Source organism: Pelodiscus sinensis, chromosome 5 (genome assembly GCF_052426305.1).
Source record: "Pelodiscus sinensis isolate ZL-2025 chromosome 5, ASM5242630v1, whole genome shotgun sequence".
NCBI lineage: Eukaryota > Metazoa > Chordata > Testudines > Trionychidae > Pelodiscus > Pelodiscus sinensis.
The window spans coordinates 92,757,587-92,773,955 of record NC_143056.1 but is presented as its reverse complement, the minus strand read 5'-3'; the positions used below and the strand labels follow the sequence as shown (position 1 = coordinate 92,773,955).

Here is a 16,369-nt window from a genome sequence, read left to right as displayed (position 1 = left end):
AGCATTTGTAACTGAGGCTACATCTACACTGAAATGTAAGCACAGCGTTCAGACTCAGGCTGGAGCCCATCCCCCTTCTATCTACACACAAATCATGCAAATCCAGAGCTAAAATCCAGGTCCCAGGACCCACCAGGAAGGAGGATCTGAGCTGGACTCAAGCTGGGGCCCAGATTCAAGCCCTATTTCTTTCCACTGTAAATGCACATCCACTGGACCCAGGCTCTAAGAGTCATCAGAAGTACTCCAAAGTTCAATGGACTGTCTTTTACTGTCCTCTGGGCAGTCAGGTTTGGTAGACAGTCAAGTTTTGTCAGACTTCACTGGGAACAAAGAGCTAAAGCAGTTTTAAGAGGTTACTAGGAAGACTGGGATATGGGCCCACATAATACAGGGTAGATGCTATAAGGACACAGGGATCAACAATTCCTAAATTGGGGTAACAAATCAGGGCAGATGCTCAAGCCCTATGTTAGCAAATGCAGGGTCTGCTAACTCAGGTTCTGTTAATCCTGGAATCACATTGTAGCATAGACATAGCCTAAGATCATATTGACTATTTATGGATGAATTAATGAAAAGGACAACATTTCGCTAAATTGAAAAGGCCTGGTTCATCCAGCTACCTTGCATGAGGCAGGACAAACTCACTAATGTTATTGAAAAATAAAAGCAGAAGGCAAGAGATACGTTGTCCTTTCCATGAATAGTGCTCCGATAACAAGCACAGCAATATGGTTTGCTACATGTAACCATTTCTAAAAGACAAAAAACAAAGAACTGATGAAGGATCATGAAATTCCAGTACTAATAAAAAGTGTAAGGGAGGGAAGAATTATAAAGATGGGAAGCAAGGAGTAGAATCTTTGATGAGACAAAACAAAATACAGAAGTAAATTCAAAAGTCCCTAAAGAAAAATCAAACAAAGAAACAGAAATAGCTAAGAGTATACATTCATGCCAGAGCTAAAAATATTTTCCAGAGATACAGTCTTGCTGTCCCTACCCAAGCAAAAGTCCAACTGAAACATCTTCCCCAGTAGGATGCAAACAGAACTAAGAGAGAATGATTTGACTATCCAAATCACTGATTTTAGGAACAGGTTGAAACTCTCTTAACTGGGATTTTTCGGTACGGAAACATCCATGATCCAGGATGGAGGTTGCAGGACCGGAGAGTCCTGGTGGAAGGCCAGAAGAAAAGACCCCTGCAGGGTCAGCAGGGCCACATAGCCCATGACAGCAAGGCTGCCTAATAGGGTTGAGAGACCCAGTGCGTGGCCGCCTGGCAGGGCTGGGAGCCACAGTAGTAGTGGCTCAGTGGGGCAGGGAGCCATGGCGCACGGCAGCGACTGCCAGTGGTCCTTTAGCCCCAGAGCGTGGCTGCCTGATGGTCCCAGAGCCATGGCACGTGACTGTCAGCTGGGTCCTGGAGCCCCAGCATGTGGCTTCCCAGCAGGGCTGAGAGCCACCGCAGTGATGGCTGGTCAGTGGAGTTGGCAGGGCAGCAGGGCCAGCGTAATGAAAAGCAGCCACATGTGTACAGACTCAGCAGTTGTCAGAAACAGCCCTCTGAGCCACTCTGAACAGTACACTCTACTGAGATAGGGTGTGTCTAGACTACAGGGTTTTGTCGAAAGAAGTGGACTTTTGTCGACAAAACTATACCTGTGTCTACACTGCCATAACGTTGACAGAACTCAGCAGTTTTGTCGACGGCTGTAAACCTCATTCTGCGAGGAATAACGCCTTTTGTCGACAGAGCTCTGTTCACAGAAGGCGTTATTGCATCTCCACTGTCCTTTGCATCTACACTATCATGTCGACAAAGCGACTTGCTTTGTCGACAGAATGGGATGTAGTCTAGATGCTCTGTCAACAGAAGCTTTGTCAACAGTATCAGTCGACAAAAGCCTGTAGTCTAGACATACCTATAGTGTCCCAGATAATCAGCAGGATGTGTGCTTAAACTACCAGGATCTCTGCGATTCTAAAATTGTCTTCGTAAACTTGTAGGACTGGAAGAGATTATCTCGTTCACCCTTTACACTGAGGCAGGATGAAGTATACCTAGACCACCTCTGTGTCAAGGCCTGTTCACTAATTTTTCCCTGTGAGTGCTCCAGCCCCAGAACACCCATGGAGTCACCACCTATGCCGGACCTCTGATGTTTCCGGCCATGGAATTCTGGTGTGATTCAGACAATACATTTGGCAAAAGAAGGTATTTTGTGTATTTGTAAAACTGCACAGAGTAGATCTTTGGAGTTATGAACAGCAGAGTTATGAACCAACCAGTTAACCACACACCTCATTTGGAACAGGAAGTATAAAATCAGCAGCAGAAGGGGGAAAAACCCTCACAAATACAGTATGGTACATAAACTACTAAAAAAAAATACAGGGAAAATAGCATTTTTATTTCACACAGAGACGTTTCAAAGCCGTAATAAATCAATATTTAGCTGTAAAGTTTTGAAAGAACTGTAACGTTTTGTTCGGAGTTACAGTCTCCATTCTGGAGGTGTTCATAATGTTGAGGTTCTTCTGTATTGCTTTGAGTCCACATGTGTCTGATTCCTTGTCTGCCTATTGTGCCACTTAAGTGCAATGTAAATTAATAATCAACAGAAGGTGAAACAAATGTGTCCTGATTCAGCAAAACCAACAATGCTTAGTCAGTTAAGAAACTTAGATTTAAAAACACAAGTCGAATTCCCTTGCAACCAAACTTGAAAAAGTGCAAGGATCCGTTTGTGAAAAGCAGAGAGAGAATGAAACCTCTGGACAATATATGCTGCATAATTAACATTAAGCAGCACATGTTTAGCTTACCAAAGCATTGTTAAGGTTTGCAGTCTGACAGGTATTTGAAAATAAGATTTTTAATTATATTTGGCAATTCAGACCCTCCTGCTGGTGCCACTTTGTTGCTGAAACGTGACCTCATTCACGATCTTGCCAATGTGAGACCTCTGTGTTACAGATTGTAAGCAAGTTTCCATTTTACTTCACTAGTGATTTGAAATACTTTTTTGTTTAGTGTCTAAGCACCGTGTTCAATGTTTAAACCACGTAGAGCTTCTTGTGACTTTAAAGAATGTTAAAATAGAAAAACGGAATTCTAGTGGTTAAGTGAGGGTTAGGCATCAAGATTCTCACCTCTGTAGCTCACTTGGCCAATTCTATACTTACAGTGCCCATTAACTTCAGTTGTATTTCCATGCATAGAAGGCATATAAAATCATTCCCTTTCTTTGTGGCCTTGCTCAGACATTTCAATTTGCTGTACCATACTTTCCCATCTCTGCAGTTGGCGTAATGTGTTGAGAGATCTTGTATAAAGCTATACAACAACCACTTAGGAAAACAAGAAGAAATGTTGTCTCTATCTATCCAAAAAAGTTTTTCCTGCAGGACGACAGAGTGATGTCATCATGTCAGTCTGCATCCTGCCTGCTTCCTCCCTCTCTCCCCACTCCTACCCAACCAGCTTGAGCCCAACCTCACTGCTTCCCCTCACCACTTGGAATTGCTATTTTAAACCAAGCTTCTACTCCCCTTCCTCCACCCCCCACCCCACAGGGCTTTCAATACCAAGAAACATGGCACAGTAGCTGGCACACCCCACATCTCAGCCATGACAGCTGCAGGGCAGGGGGAGGGGGAGAGTATGGTGCTCAGGGCAGCAACCCAGGGACAGGCATTAGGCGCAGGGCTCCCAGCTGGGCTTATGTGCCAGCAGGAGGCTCTTGGGGGCTCCTCCACCTCCAGGCTCTTGGAGAGGTGGAGCGCGGTGCCCGACTGCTCAGAGTCTGGATGCCCCACGGAGACTCACCCCCTCCCCAGCAAAGGGATAAAGGGGGCCAAGGCTGGCATGGCAGGGAGAGGGAGAGGAGGAAGAAGTGGGCCTAGGCTGGCATGGCAGGAGAAGGGGCTGGTGGGGGATGGGGAAGGGATCTGAGCTGTCGGGGGGTGGGAGAAGGTGTTTGTGCTGGTGGGGTGGGGTGGAGGAGAGAGAAGGGGGGGCCTGGGCTGGTGGGACAGGGGGAAGGAGAGAGAAAGGGCCTGGCAAGGGCGCTATTTTGGGAGGGTGGGGGTTCAGCAACCATACCCTCCAGGACTGGCTAGCTTTTCATCTGGCTCCCCAGATGCTAAGGGAGTGAAGGGAAAGTGCTTGCATTCCCTGCATACCTCTCACACCTGCCTGGTGAGCTCCCTTCAGCAGCCAGGTGTGAGGGGCATGCACAGAATGCAAACACTTTCCCGTCACTCCCTGAGAATCCCAGGTACAGGATGAAAAGTAAGCCACATCCCAGAGCTGCTGACCCCCTACCCTCCCAAAATGGCACTCTTGGGGCTTAGGCTGGCTCAGCAGGAGGCGTGGGGGAGGAGAAGGGGCCCAGGCTGGCGGGGGTGAGGGAAAAGGGACGTGGTCTGGTGCAGCCACAGCCCAGCCCTCCCTGGTGGCTGGGGGAAAGCCGGGCTTGCCTACCCCCTGCAAGAGGGGGGTTGGTGACTGCAGCGATTAGGGGCACAGCCTGCTAGTTTCTATAAAGCACAGGAATTATGTTGCATATTCTTGAGTGTCAACTACAGGCAGTCCCCGAGTTACGCGGATCCGACTTATGTCGGATCCGCACTTACGAACGGGGCTTTTCTCGCCCCGGAACTCGCGGGCGGCGGGACCACCCAGACGTGCAGTGGTCCCGCCACCGCGTCCTCTGGGGCGAGAAAAGCTGCTCTGGGTGTCCCTGGTCTGCTGGGGGGAGTCCCCAGCAGATCAGGGACACCCCGAGCAAAGCCTTGAAGGCGCGGGACCCCGCCGCCTCCGCGGCTTTGCTCGGGGTGTCCCTGGTCTGCTGGGGACCCCTCCCAGCAGACCAGGGACACCCCGAGCAGACCAGGGACACGCGGAGCAAAGCCTTGGAGGCGCGGGACCCCGCCGCCTCTGCGGCTTTGCTCCGGGTGTCCCTGGTCTGCTGGGGACCCCCCCCCAGCGGACTAGGGACACCCGGAGCAAAGCCGCAGAGGTGCAGGACCCCGCCGCCTCCCCGGCTTTGCTCTGGGTCTCCCTGGTCTGCTGGGGGGGGGGGGGCGCAGCTAGTGTGCCCCCCCCCCCCACAGCAGACCAGGCTTTTGTTGTGGACACCTGGGGTAGAGCAGCTGGGGTGCTGCCGGGTTGGTCCTGGGGGGACCTACCTGGCAGCGCCCCAGCTGTTCTGTCCCAGGCTCCAGATTCAGCCACTGTTGAAACTGATCAGTGGCTGATTCCAGGAAGCTGGGGGCAGAGCAACTCTGCCTCGGGCTTCCTGTAGTCAGCCCCTGGTCAGTTTCAGCAGCAGCCGCTGAATCTGGAGCCAGTTCCGAGTTATGTACAAATTCAACTTAAGAACAAACCTATAGTCCCTATCTTGTCCGTAACCCGGGGACTGCCTGTACTGACACCTTCTCTATTAACCTCCTGCCTGAGCTGGCTCCATGGACTGCACTGCAGACCTGGAAGTGGCCAGCAGGAGGCCTGATTCATAGGCAGAGATGCACAAGCGGCTCTGCACTCTGCTTTCACCAACAGGCACAGGTCCCAGGGTGTCGATGCTCAGGGTGGAGGCAGCGTAGGGAGCCCCATCAAGCCCCATGTAGAAGTCGGACCAGCTGCTGGCCACTTCTGGGGCACAGCAGGGTCTGCATTGTCAGGACAGTGAAGAAATCTAACCTAGCACTCTGGCTGGTCACCCTACAGCAAGGTTACCCAGTGCCTGACATTCCATGACCCAGTACTGAGTCATGACCCTTAGTTTGAAAATCTCTACTCTGTGCCACTGAACAGAACTGGACCTAGGAACAATCCCTGCAAAAGCCCACTCAACATGCCCTTCAAGCATGAGTGTGAACCACTGATAGCTACTCTCTAGGAACAATTTTCCAACCAGTTATGCACCCATCTTACTGTAGCTCCATTTAGGTCATGGATGGGCAATAAGCCAGAGGCAGTTTGCCAGTATTAACCTGTGATGAGCCACTAGTGCTTTATTTACCTGTACCTCTGCAGGTATTGCCACTTTGAAGTTCCCACTGGCTGAGAATCACCACTCCTGACCAATGGGAGCTGCGAGAACTGGCATGGACCAGGACCCTGGTTCCTGCAGCTCCCCTGGGCTGGGAACTGCAATCCGTGGCCAATAGGAGCTTCAAGTGGCTGTACCTGTGGAGGCGTGGGTAAATAAAGCACCCATTGCCCATTAGAGACTACCCTGGGGAGCAGCATTTGGCTCATGGGCCAGTTCTTGCCCACTGATGATCTAGGTGGTATTTCTCTAATTTGTTTATGAGAAGATTATGCAAGACATTATCAAAAGCCTTACTAAAATCAAGATATACCAAACGTAATACTTTCCCCCTTTGCATAAGGCTTGTTACTCTGTCCAAGAAAGCTATTAGGTTTGTTTGACATGATTTGTTCTTGACAAATCCATACTGTTACTTACTACCTTATTGTCTTCTAAGTGTTTGCAAACCAATTGCTTGATTATTTGCTCCAATATCTTTCTGGGTATTGAGCTTAATATTTCCCAGTTTGCCTTTATTTCCCCTTTTTATAGATTGGCACTATCTTTGTCCTCTTTCAATCCTCTGGAATCTCTCCCATCTTCCATGAGTTTTCAAAGATAATCACTAATGGCTCCGCTATCTCATCAGCCAGATCCTTGAGCACTCTAGCCTGTATTTCATCTGGTATTGCTAACTTGAGGACATCAAACTTGTCTAGTAATTGTTAACTTGTCCTTTCCCTATTTTAGCCTCAGATGCTACCTCATTTTTACTATGTAAGACAGCCAACTGCTGCTAAAATTTTTGGTGAAAACTGAAAAAAATCATTTGGCATTTCTGCCAATTCCTCATTTTCCCTTTAGATGACATCAAATGATTTTTGTATTATGTTACAGCCTATAAGCGCCAGTTGTGGAGCAGAACCAATGCACAGTGTCTAGCACAGAGAACAAAAAGATGGTCCCTGCCCCTATGAATTTACAGTCTCTTTAACTTGTATTTTCTAATTGTTGTGCTGAGCCAAATAGATTTCAGTTTTCTCCAAGGTAAATGCTCAGTGGTAGTAGAGCAGAATACTATCCAGAGCAATTCTTAACTGATTCTCTATGCTGCCACTATATTCTTCGGTCTGATCTGAAGACAGTGCAAATGTTTTGCATACTGTACACTGGAAGCCTTTCAAGTTATAAGGCATTTAAATATATTTAAATCATTCATATTTCTCTCTTTCTTCTAACCACATGCAAAAATAAATGAAAAGAACAGCTCTAGTATGAATATATAGGATTATCCATTTTAAATATTCCCAGTTTTAAAAGTGCTTATATGATTTTCTTCAAAATTGAACTGATTTGAGTTTCAGTGAGGAATATTAAAAAAAGTTGAACTTCAAGTTCTCCTTTTCTGAGTTGTGCAAATGCAGACATTTCGATTGGAATATATCTGAATTGTGTTTTTCCCCACTATGTTATAACTCTAAAACAGACTGATTTGCTGAAATGTCTGTCCCAAAAGACAGACATTTCATACCTGAACTAAAGGATCAAGTAAGGAACATGAGCTCAAAAGCAGTTTATTAGCAACTGAAGAACAGAGGTTATAATGGAAGTTATAACTTATCCTTCCAGTGCTTACTACTATGGCTTCTAAAATATGGTCACCCTTTGGGGCCTGACGGGCTAGCTAACAGTTGAAGCCTTGCCAAGTTTTTTCAGTTAGGAGGAGAAAAAGATTATATGACTCAAGTACTTCTGTGATGTGATCTTGTTTATTTACAATCCAGAATTTAGACAAAGTCTTGTTTTCTTGAATGAGTAGAAACAAACGGGGGGAATTTTCCTGGCACATAAATCCCAAGTCTCTTTCTCCAGTGAGTCTAGTGCCCCAAAGAGATCTGTCTTTGCTCTCTTTTAGGGCCATGATCACTTTTCTCACTGTCTGCTCACTTTCTGCCTATCCCACTTATGGACACACAACTCTAACCAGTCAATACCTCAAATCTTGCACTGGTAATTAGTCCCAAGGAAAACCCGTCAGCTCACATGGCTTAGCTCTGATTAAACCTATCATACAATGCTTTGCCTTTGGAGGCAAATTCTTATTGTTTCAGCTATCAATACACAAAGGGACATAATACTTCTACCCTTCTTCCTGAATGAAAAGTCACTCATCGACTTTGACTAGCTCTGAAATCGATCTCAAGATTAAGAAGACATGATTGATGACAACCATTCACATCTGTTACTCTAACAATAATAATACTCAAACACACAAAGACACAATTCAAATAAATGTTCATTTTTATGTTTCAAAATGTCCAGTGTTTCAATATTTGAATGTTTCATGGAACAATAGTTACCAAGTGAAGAACAAAGTTTACCTAGCTCTTTGCTGGAGCTGCTTGATAAACAATGTAGAAGCATACCCAGAGGGAACCAGTTAATTGTAACTACTCTATTTGGAAAAGAAAATAGTTGGAAGAACCACCTTTCCAGTTGAACTACAGTGCCAAAAGTTACCATGCTAACAAGTGTAATTTGTCAAAAATTGTATTTTAAATGTGTGAGTGTACAGGCATGCCTATATATATATAAATATTCTTACCCAGTAGGTTTGTGAGCCACAGAGCTAGATCCTCTTTCATTGGTAGTAAGTTAGCCTCATGTCTGCTGGCCAGCCACTGGCTGTATTGATGCATATCAGAGAGGCCAGGTCCTCGTGCCTTTGGGCTTATAGCAGTGCACATTGTTTATCCACTTGTAGTACCTGTTTTAAAAAAATACCTCATTATACTATACAAGGCTTTTTAAGTTTATTGATGGTGTTTGAAACTATGATCCTGGGATGCAAGATGTTTCAGACATACACAGCACTAACCAGACAAACCCCATGCAGGTCTAACACATGGAAACAACATACATGATGAAAGTCTTTTTTGCTAATGGAACATTTTGCTGGTAATGTAATCATATGGATAATGTCTACTTTATTTTGTACTCACCTAGTGGTACACATGTTCCCAACAATCCACTACTCTGCAAGCAATAATTAAAACCAAATCAAAATATTTTTAGACACAGAGCTAACAATTCATTACAATCTGATCTAGTGTCCACTGAAACTCAGGGAAAGCTTCAGTGGGCTTTGGATCAGGCCCTAAAACAGCACATACGTAAGGACGGTTTGCAACTGAAACAAATTGTTAATAGTAATAAACAGATACCCGTTCCACCACATGAAATCAGTTTGTTCTACAGCTTTAATATGATAAAAAAATACAAAGAACCCTTTAAGATATTTTTCAATGTAACTGTATTATTTTATACACATATAAAAAGCATGGCAGTCCTGGAGGATGGAATTTATCCACAAAACAGATAATGTAGCAGTACAAACTTCTGAGTTCACCATCCCTCTCCACAAATGCCAATAGGCCTCAATTCAGAACTGTGAGAACTGCCTCTGGGTACTTCATTTTTCCATTCAATATTTTAATCCCAATTTAATTTTGAAAATCATTTCAACAGCTGGAGGTACAAAGTGCCCACTGGAATGGTAGTTCCTCTTAGTCAAGGTCAAATTCATCCATGTGCCACATAGGTGTGCTCGGGGAGGAAGACAGCAGCAGACTCTACCGATCCCTATGAAGTACAACAGGGTTTCAGCCTAATGCTAAAGGGTGTGTCTACAATGCTCTTTTTTTCTGGAATAATGGCCATTATTCCAGAAAATCAATACTAGTGTCCACACAGCAATTGTGTTTATTTTAAAAGAAAATTGAAGTAACTGAGGGGTTTTTCCAGCATTGGTAAACCTCCTTCCATGAAGAATAACTCCTCTTCCAAAAAAGCTCTTTCAGAAGAGGGTATGTGTGGACGCTCCACCACTGCTATGTCGAAATAGCTCTTCACCAGGGCCATTCTAAAGTTATTCCTCCCCAGTGCCTCCTGTGGCTCTACATCGAAATAGCACGTCCACATTAGGGGACCCTGCCTCGAACTAATTTTGAGGCTTCCCTGTAGTGTGGATGCTCTATTTCAAAATAAGCTATTCCGGAAGATGTCTTCCGAATAGCTTTGTCCGAAATAAGCTTGCAGTGTAGACGTACCCAGAAAGAGTGCCAAATTAGAGGACTGGCTACTGTCTCAAATGGCTCATCGTAGCCCAAGAGTCAGGCCCTGGTCAGATAACTCATATGCTGCATTGTGCAGGTGGGATCAGGCAGAGTTCTCACTGTTCTATTCCAAAGGATCAGGAAAAAGTTTATGTACCCTAACTATTCTGTGCCATTGTGGCCTGCACTTGTAAGCTACTTGCAGTGCAGGGTGTACTTCTGATGGCAGTTTCCTCCTACCCCTTGCAGAATGCCTACAAGTTATGAGTAGGCCTATAGGCAACAGTGACTTTAAAAATAGGAGAAAACAATTTTCTATTCTATGACAGTGGTTAGAGTGTTAGGGATGGCAAAAGTAACACAGTGGAAACTTGATTTTATGAACACTAATCTTATGAACAACCTGTTATATGAGCCATTTTTCTGCCAATTAAGTCATTTTTCTGATGATAAATATCACTTCAATTCTCCAGCCAATGTTCAAGCAGCTGCAAAGGTTTGAAAAGAGATTTGGTGGCAAAGAGGAGATATGGTTCTCTCAAAGAAAAATTAGGTATACGTTGCGTGTTACATAGACAATCATTTGACATTGAATAAATTGACATATATGTTGTATCTACTGTCATTTTGAAATATTCAATTGTATTAACTTTCAGATTTTGTTAATTTAAGATATAGATTCAGTAGAATGTCTATATACAAAGAAAAGTAAATGGATGCAAGATATACAAGGGCTTTTGTAAAAAAATTACTGCAGCATTTCATATATATTAAAAAGGATTATAATATATGGGTTGAAATTATTCCTCCCTGGGGTTACCATGCCCTGGATTACAAATTCCTTGTTAGACAAAACATCTGTTTAATCTCTTGTTTAACCCTTGTCAATACTTTAAGTGTATCACTTTCCTCCTCATCCAAAATTCTGCTTCTGCTAAAGTTTTGGATATCCCTGACGCATTTTGAATAAGTAAGCTCAGACTAGTCATATTTATTTTAAATATGACTTTTCCACAGAAATCATTCTGCTTCTTTGGTTGATGAAAAACACACAAACAAACTAAATTGACTCCCCCTTCAAAGTAAATAGCATTTTTTGAATTATCATTAGCTCTTAGATGTATGTTGGTATGTGGAAAACAAAACAACAACAATGGGCCAGATCTCAAATTGCTTGTGCAGCAAAACTCCTTTGGAAGATGAAGGTCTCTGGAGTGAGAAAGGTCTTTGGAGTGAGCAATTAAAATGCAGTTCTGCTCTGAAAACTAACTTTGTAAAAATGGCATTGTGGGCTTATAATTTCTTGGTTAATGGCATCCAGATCAAATATGCTCATTTTGCTTGGGCAAACAACAAAAGATTTTTCAAGTTGTCAGCTTTGCTAACTCAGCATGGAATCTGGCTCTCTGAGTGGGCTTTTTCTGGCCCATACATCAACAATAAATATTCCACAATCATAACTTATTTTAAAGCTTTTCTATGTCACTCATCACCAGAGTAGCTGAGTGCCTCAAACACTACAGTGAGATAAGGCACAGTATTCATCGCCATTTTGCAGCTTGGGGAACGAGACTCAAAAATGTTTAGCAACTTGTCCAAAATGTCACAGGGAGTCTATGACAGTCAGGATTAAAACCTTCTCTACCTCCTCCTTCCTCTCCAGAAGTTATAAAGGATTCAAAAAGTTCCTCTTCTACAGTTAACAATTATGCTCATGTGTGAGCCAGAATGTAATGCAAATCTCTCTCGCACAGCTGTTTTTGTGGGGTAATAGTAGTAAAAACATATTACTTGTTAAAATAAATACATATGACTGAGGATGCACAAGAGAAGCAAAGGAAGAAGGTATCACTTTTGCATAGTCACTTTTTAGGTTTACAGATAAGAGTTTATGATAATCATCTTTTTTATTGTATTTCATTTCTTCTCTGAGATAATCATTGGAAAATCTAAAAATCACTTCATTGCTCCAGAAGAACTAGGCTGTAGGACCCTCAGGAGTAAATTGCCTTTCTGCATCTGCGGACACATGTATTGTGAAATTCTCCCCACCAAGGAGCCCCACCAATTAAAAACTGTCATGTGGCTGTCATGCTGTAGAGTGCAGTGCCACCTGCTGCCACTGTGGGTATTTCTACACAGTAATTAAAAGTCTGCGGCTGACCCAAGCCAACTGACTTAGGTTCCCGGGGCTTAGATTATGAGACTGTTGAATTGTGGTAGAAACAACTGAGACTGGGTTAGCACCCAAGCTCTGAGATCCTGAGAGATGTGAGAGTCCCAAAACTCAGGCTGCAGCACAAGCATGAATGTCCATATCACAATTAAATAGTCCCTTAGCCCCAGTCCCAGGAATTTGAGTCAGTGTATGGGCTAGCTACCCTGGCTCTGTAGGCTGAATTATATGTGAAGGATTCTTGGGGCGGAGGGGAGGGGGTGGCGACACAGCAGGGAGTATGGAACTAGTGGAAAAAAATGGAAACAAAGGACAACATTGTCTGCTCACAGTCCCTGCAGTGCCTAGCCCATATGGGCTTCTGTCAGCAGAAGGCAGCACAAAGCATGGAATTCACACATACATGTTGCTATTTCAGTTCTGTAAAGAGCTGTTTGCACACAATCCCTGCTGACCTAATTTGTGCTCTTCCAGACCCAGACACAAATACAAAATAGAGAAGGTTCCAGCAGGAGCCTGGTGAGGATGGGAGTGACACAGAATTGGGGAATAGTTTTGATCATGGAGATGTGGGTGTGTAGTAGGTAAGTGATGGGAGAAGGTTCACACAGAAAAGAATGTTTCTGAATGGTAGGGTGTTTATGCAGAAGAACAGGGGTTCTCACTAGTACATTGGGTGAGTGGTGAGGATGGCTCTTCTGACCTGGTACCGGTCAGAAGGAGCGGAAAGGACTGGGCAGGGGTGGGGGTGTAATCCAGGAGGGGGGGGGCACATTGATATGTTATGGTTCAGTGCAGGGTGAATCAAGTAAACTGGTGAATAGGAGAATGTGAATTGGCTATGTGTGAATGTGAAAAGGGAGGGGGGGAAAACCATAATGTAACAGCTAGATTGGCAGGGTGAGGCTAAAATGAGGAAAGAACAGTGAAAAAATTGCAGGTGGATAAATGCTGATTCCCACTGACTTTTGTGAAGCTTCACTATTTTTCTTCCTAAAAGCGAAGGAGGGCTCCCTTCCACACTTCACCAACCTGTCTTACTCTCCCCGCCGCTCCAGCTAACTACTTACCTTTGACAACCATGATGACTTTGAAAATAAGATCTACCTAAAATGAAATGCTGACAACTGGTAGGTTTGGCTATGTATTTTCAAGTTGTCAGTACCAGTGGGAGAGAGTTGCTGAATTCTTTATTGTAGGAGATTTGTGTGTGTGTGTGCGCTAACACACACTGATCTTCCTCGTATTAAATCTGGGAAGTTCATCCAAACTAAATGTAACCCTTTGCACTGACTGTGATAAAATATCTGGGTACCATGTAAACACTTGTCTAAGTTCATTTATAAATAAATTCAATTATAAATTAATGGAGATTGCCTATCTCCTAGAACAGACCTTGAAAGGTAATTAGTCCAGTCCCCTGCCTTCACACCAGGACCAAATACCATCCCTGACAAATTTTTGCCCCAAATAGCCTCTGCAAGGATTGAACTCCCAATCTGGGGTTTAGCAGGCCAATGCTCAAACCACTGAGCTATCCCTTTCCCCTTAGCAGTACTGTCCCAAATGTTGTCTAGCATTATTTCTCTGCACATTGGTTAGGATTTTTAAAGAAGCCCAAAGGAGACAGACACTCAAATCCTACAGAAAGTCAATGGGATTTGAGCTCCTCGCTCTTGTTGAAAATTCTATCCATAACCAAGGCAGGACCCATCAGCCCTTACTCAGGGGAAATGAAACCCCATGACCGTAGTATCTGAAAAACTTTGATATATTTATGTTGTGAGATAGGGAAGTATTGTTATCCCAAAAGTTTACAGATAAACTCAAGCATAGGGAAATATAGCTTACATCCATAGTGCGATAAAAGATCCATGGCAGAGCCATAGCTAGCTTGAGTGAACTGACTGAGGCTCAAAGCACTATGAAATTGCAGTGCAGACATTCGGGCACAGGCTGAAGACTAGGCTTTGGTACCTTCCACCCATGGCAGGTCTCAAATCAAGTGCTCCATTCACAGCCCAAACATCTACACTGAAATGTTTAGCCCTACAGCCTGAGGGTGTGTCTAAACTACATCCCTCTTTCAATCCCTCAAGGAGTATAGGATCTTTTGGAAAAAAAGGCCCAGGGGTTTTGAAAGAACCGCATTTAGACAGCAGTTTCACTTTTGAAATACCCCTTTTCGAAAGAACACTGTGACTTGATTATGCAAATGAAGCACAGAATATTTAAATCCCTGCTTTATTTGCACTTTCGATTTGCCTAATTTACAACCCTCTTTTGAAAGAGGGATGTAGTTTATACATAGCCTGAGTCCTGTGAGTCTAAGGGTGTGTCTACACTGCTTAACTTGAAACAAGCTATGCAAACTGAGTTACATCAATTGCGTAGCTTATTTAGAAATAGCTTATTTTGAAATAGGGAGCATCTACGCAGCACTTATTTCAAAATAGAGCACTCTTCCATACAATGAGAGTTACAGGAGTCCGAGTAACAAGTCCTCCAGCTTGACACTATTTTGACACTATTTTGAAATAACGGCCTATTGTGTAGTCGTGGACTAAGTTATTTTGGAATAATGTTATAATTCCAACAACAAATAATGTTTCAGTGTAGATGTACCCAAAGTTAGCTGACCCAGACTTAGACTCAGTGCTGCAGGTTTTTAATTGCAGTTTAGACATGCCCTAAGTGACTTCCCTAATGTCAAATGTACAGACTGCGGTACCGCACGGACCTGAACTAAGGTTCCCAAGTCAATCTAGCACCGTCTCCTCCCTCTCTCATTAGGGTTATACAGTCTAACCCTAAGTTACCAGCATCTCCCCCCCCCCCCCAACATTATTGTATTTTAACACTAAAGCCACTGGTAGATCAGCTGTAACAAAGCATTAAAGTCAATTTGTATAAAAGCATGTACAATTTCTCTTGTTATGGAATCTGTCAGCTTTTCCATACAAAACTGAACCTATCACCAGACACACATAAGCATTTTAAAAACTTACCACTAAACTGCCTTGTTCCTCGAGAAACAAATTTTGTCCGCTACTCTTCTGAAAGTAATGTAAAGTAGGGCAGAACTTTACTCACATTCTGCTTTGTTGAAACTTGCAAGTCATATTTATGCATTGTGATCCTTCCCCGCCCCCCATCTCTGTGACAGCAATAAGGCATCTCAAATTCTTAGGTTCATTGTCCAAGTAAAGAACTCAGTTCAGGATGCTTTATAGTGCACCTAATGACAGGTAACAGTTTCAATAAGCTGGAAAGTTACGTTCCTCCTTGTTTGCTCCCACCAAACAGTGAAGTTTTTATTTTGCTTTACAGTGGCACATTTAGTTTTTTTGTGTATTGTAACTCATCCGAGTGTGTTGCCAGCACGGTAATTTAAACTGCTCATGTTTGTCAACGATCATCAGGTGTAAGCCATAGAGTCAAGGAAGCAATTTTTCTTGATTTTTCTTTGGAATAATTATTATTGCAAAAAGCACAAAAATACCACACATTGTGTATTACAAAACATAGATGAGTGGGAGAGAGAGAGAGAATGCAGACCAGAGAGGAGAGGTGGGCCAATAGCTAAGGCCTACTTTTGGAGACTGCAGACATGTGTTCAATTTGCTGTTCCACTACAGCCTTCTGCGACCTTGAGCAAGTCACTTGGGCTTAGGTCCTCAGAGATATTAAGGCACCTCACTCATTTATTTCAATGGGAGCAAAGTGCCTAAATACCTTGGAGGTTCTGGGCCTTAAACCTACAAAATGGGGACTATGGCACTTCCCTTTCCCACACTGTGAGTTGCTCAGATACTGGTCTAATTGGAGACATATAAATACGATAGGTAGGGAATTAGTAAGAGGACATAGTATCTTTCACCTCTAAATTAACATTTCAAATCAGCATAGGTAAGAAATGACTGAAAAGTTATTACCAGCTCAAAGCTATTCCAGTGATCCACATACAATAAATGTTGTTGTCTTGACCCAGTTGCTACTGGATGAGCATTCACACCACCTCTGTCTGC

The 16,369-nt window shown here is 43.6% G+C and overlaps 1 protein-coding gene across 5 annotated transcripts in view; it reads right to left on the bottom strand.

Moving 5' to 3' along the window:
• GAS2 (growth arrest specific 2) overlaps positions 1–16,369 on the bottom strand; it is a 164,455-nt gene that overhangs the window by 113,972 nt on the left and 34,114 nt on the right. For 4 of the 5 annotated variants that reach the window (XM_006111497.4, XM_006111496.5, XM_006111495.5 and 1 more), the window contains exon 2: positions 8,656–8,817. In XM_006111497.4, the coding sequence (XP_006111559.1) occupies positions 8,656–8,797 (142 nt within the window). In that variant the 5' untranslated portion in view covers positions 8,798–8,817. Of the gene's footprint in view, positions 1–8,655; positions 8,818–9,052; positions 9,087–16,369 lie in introns of all 5 variants that reach the window. The other variant, XM_075927752.2, reaches the window with a different exon arrangement.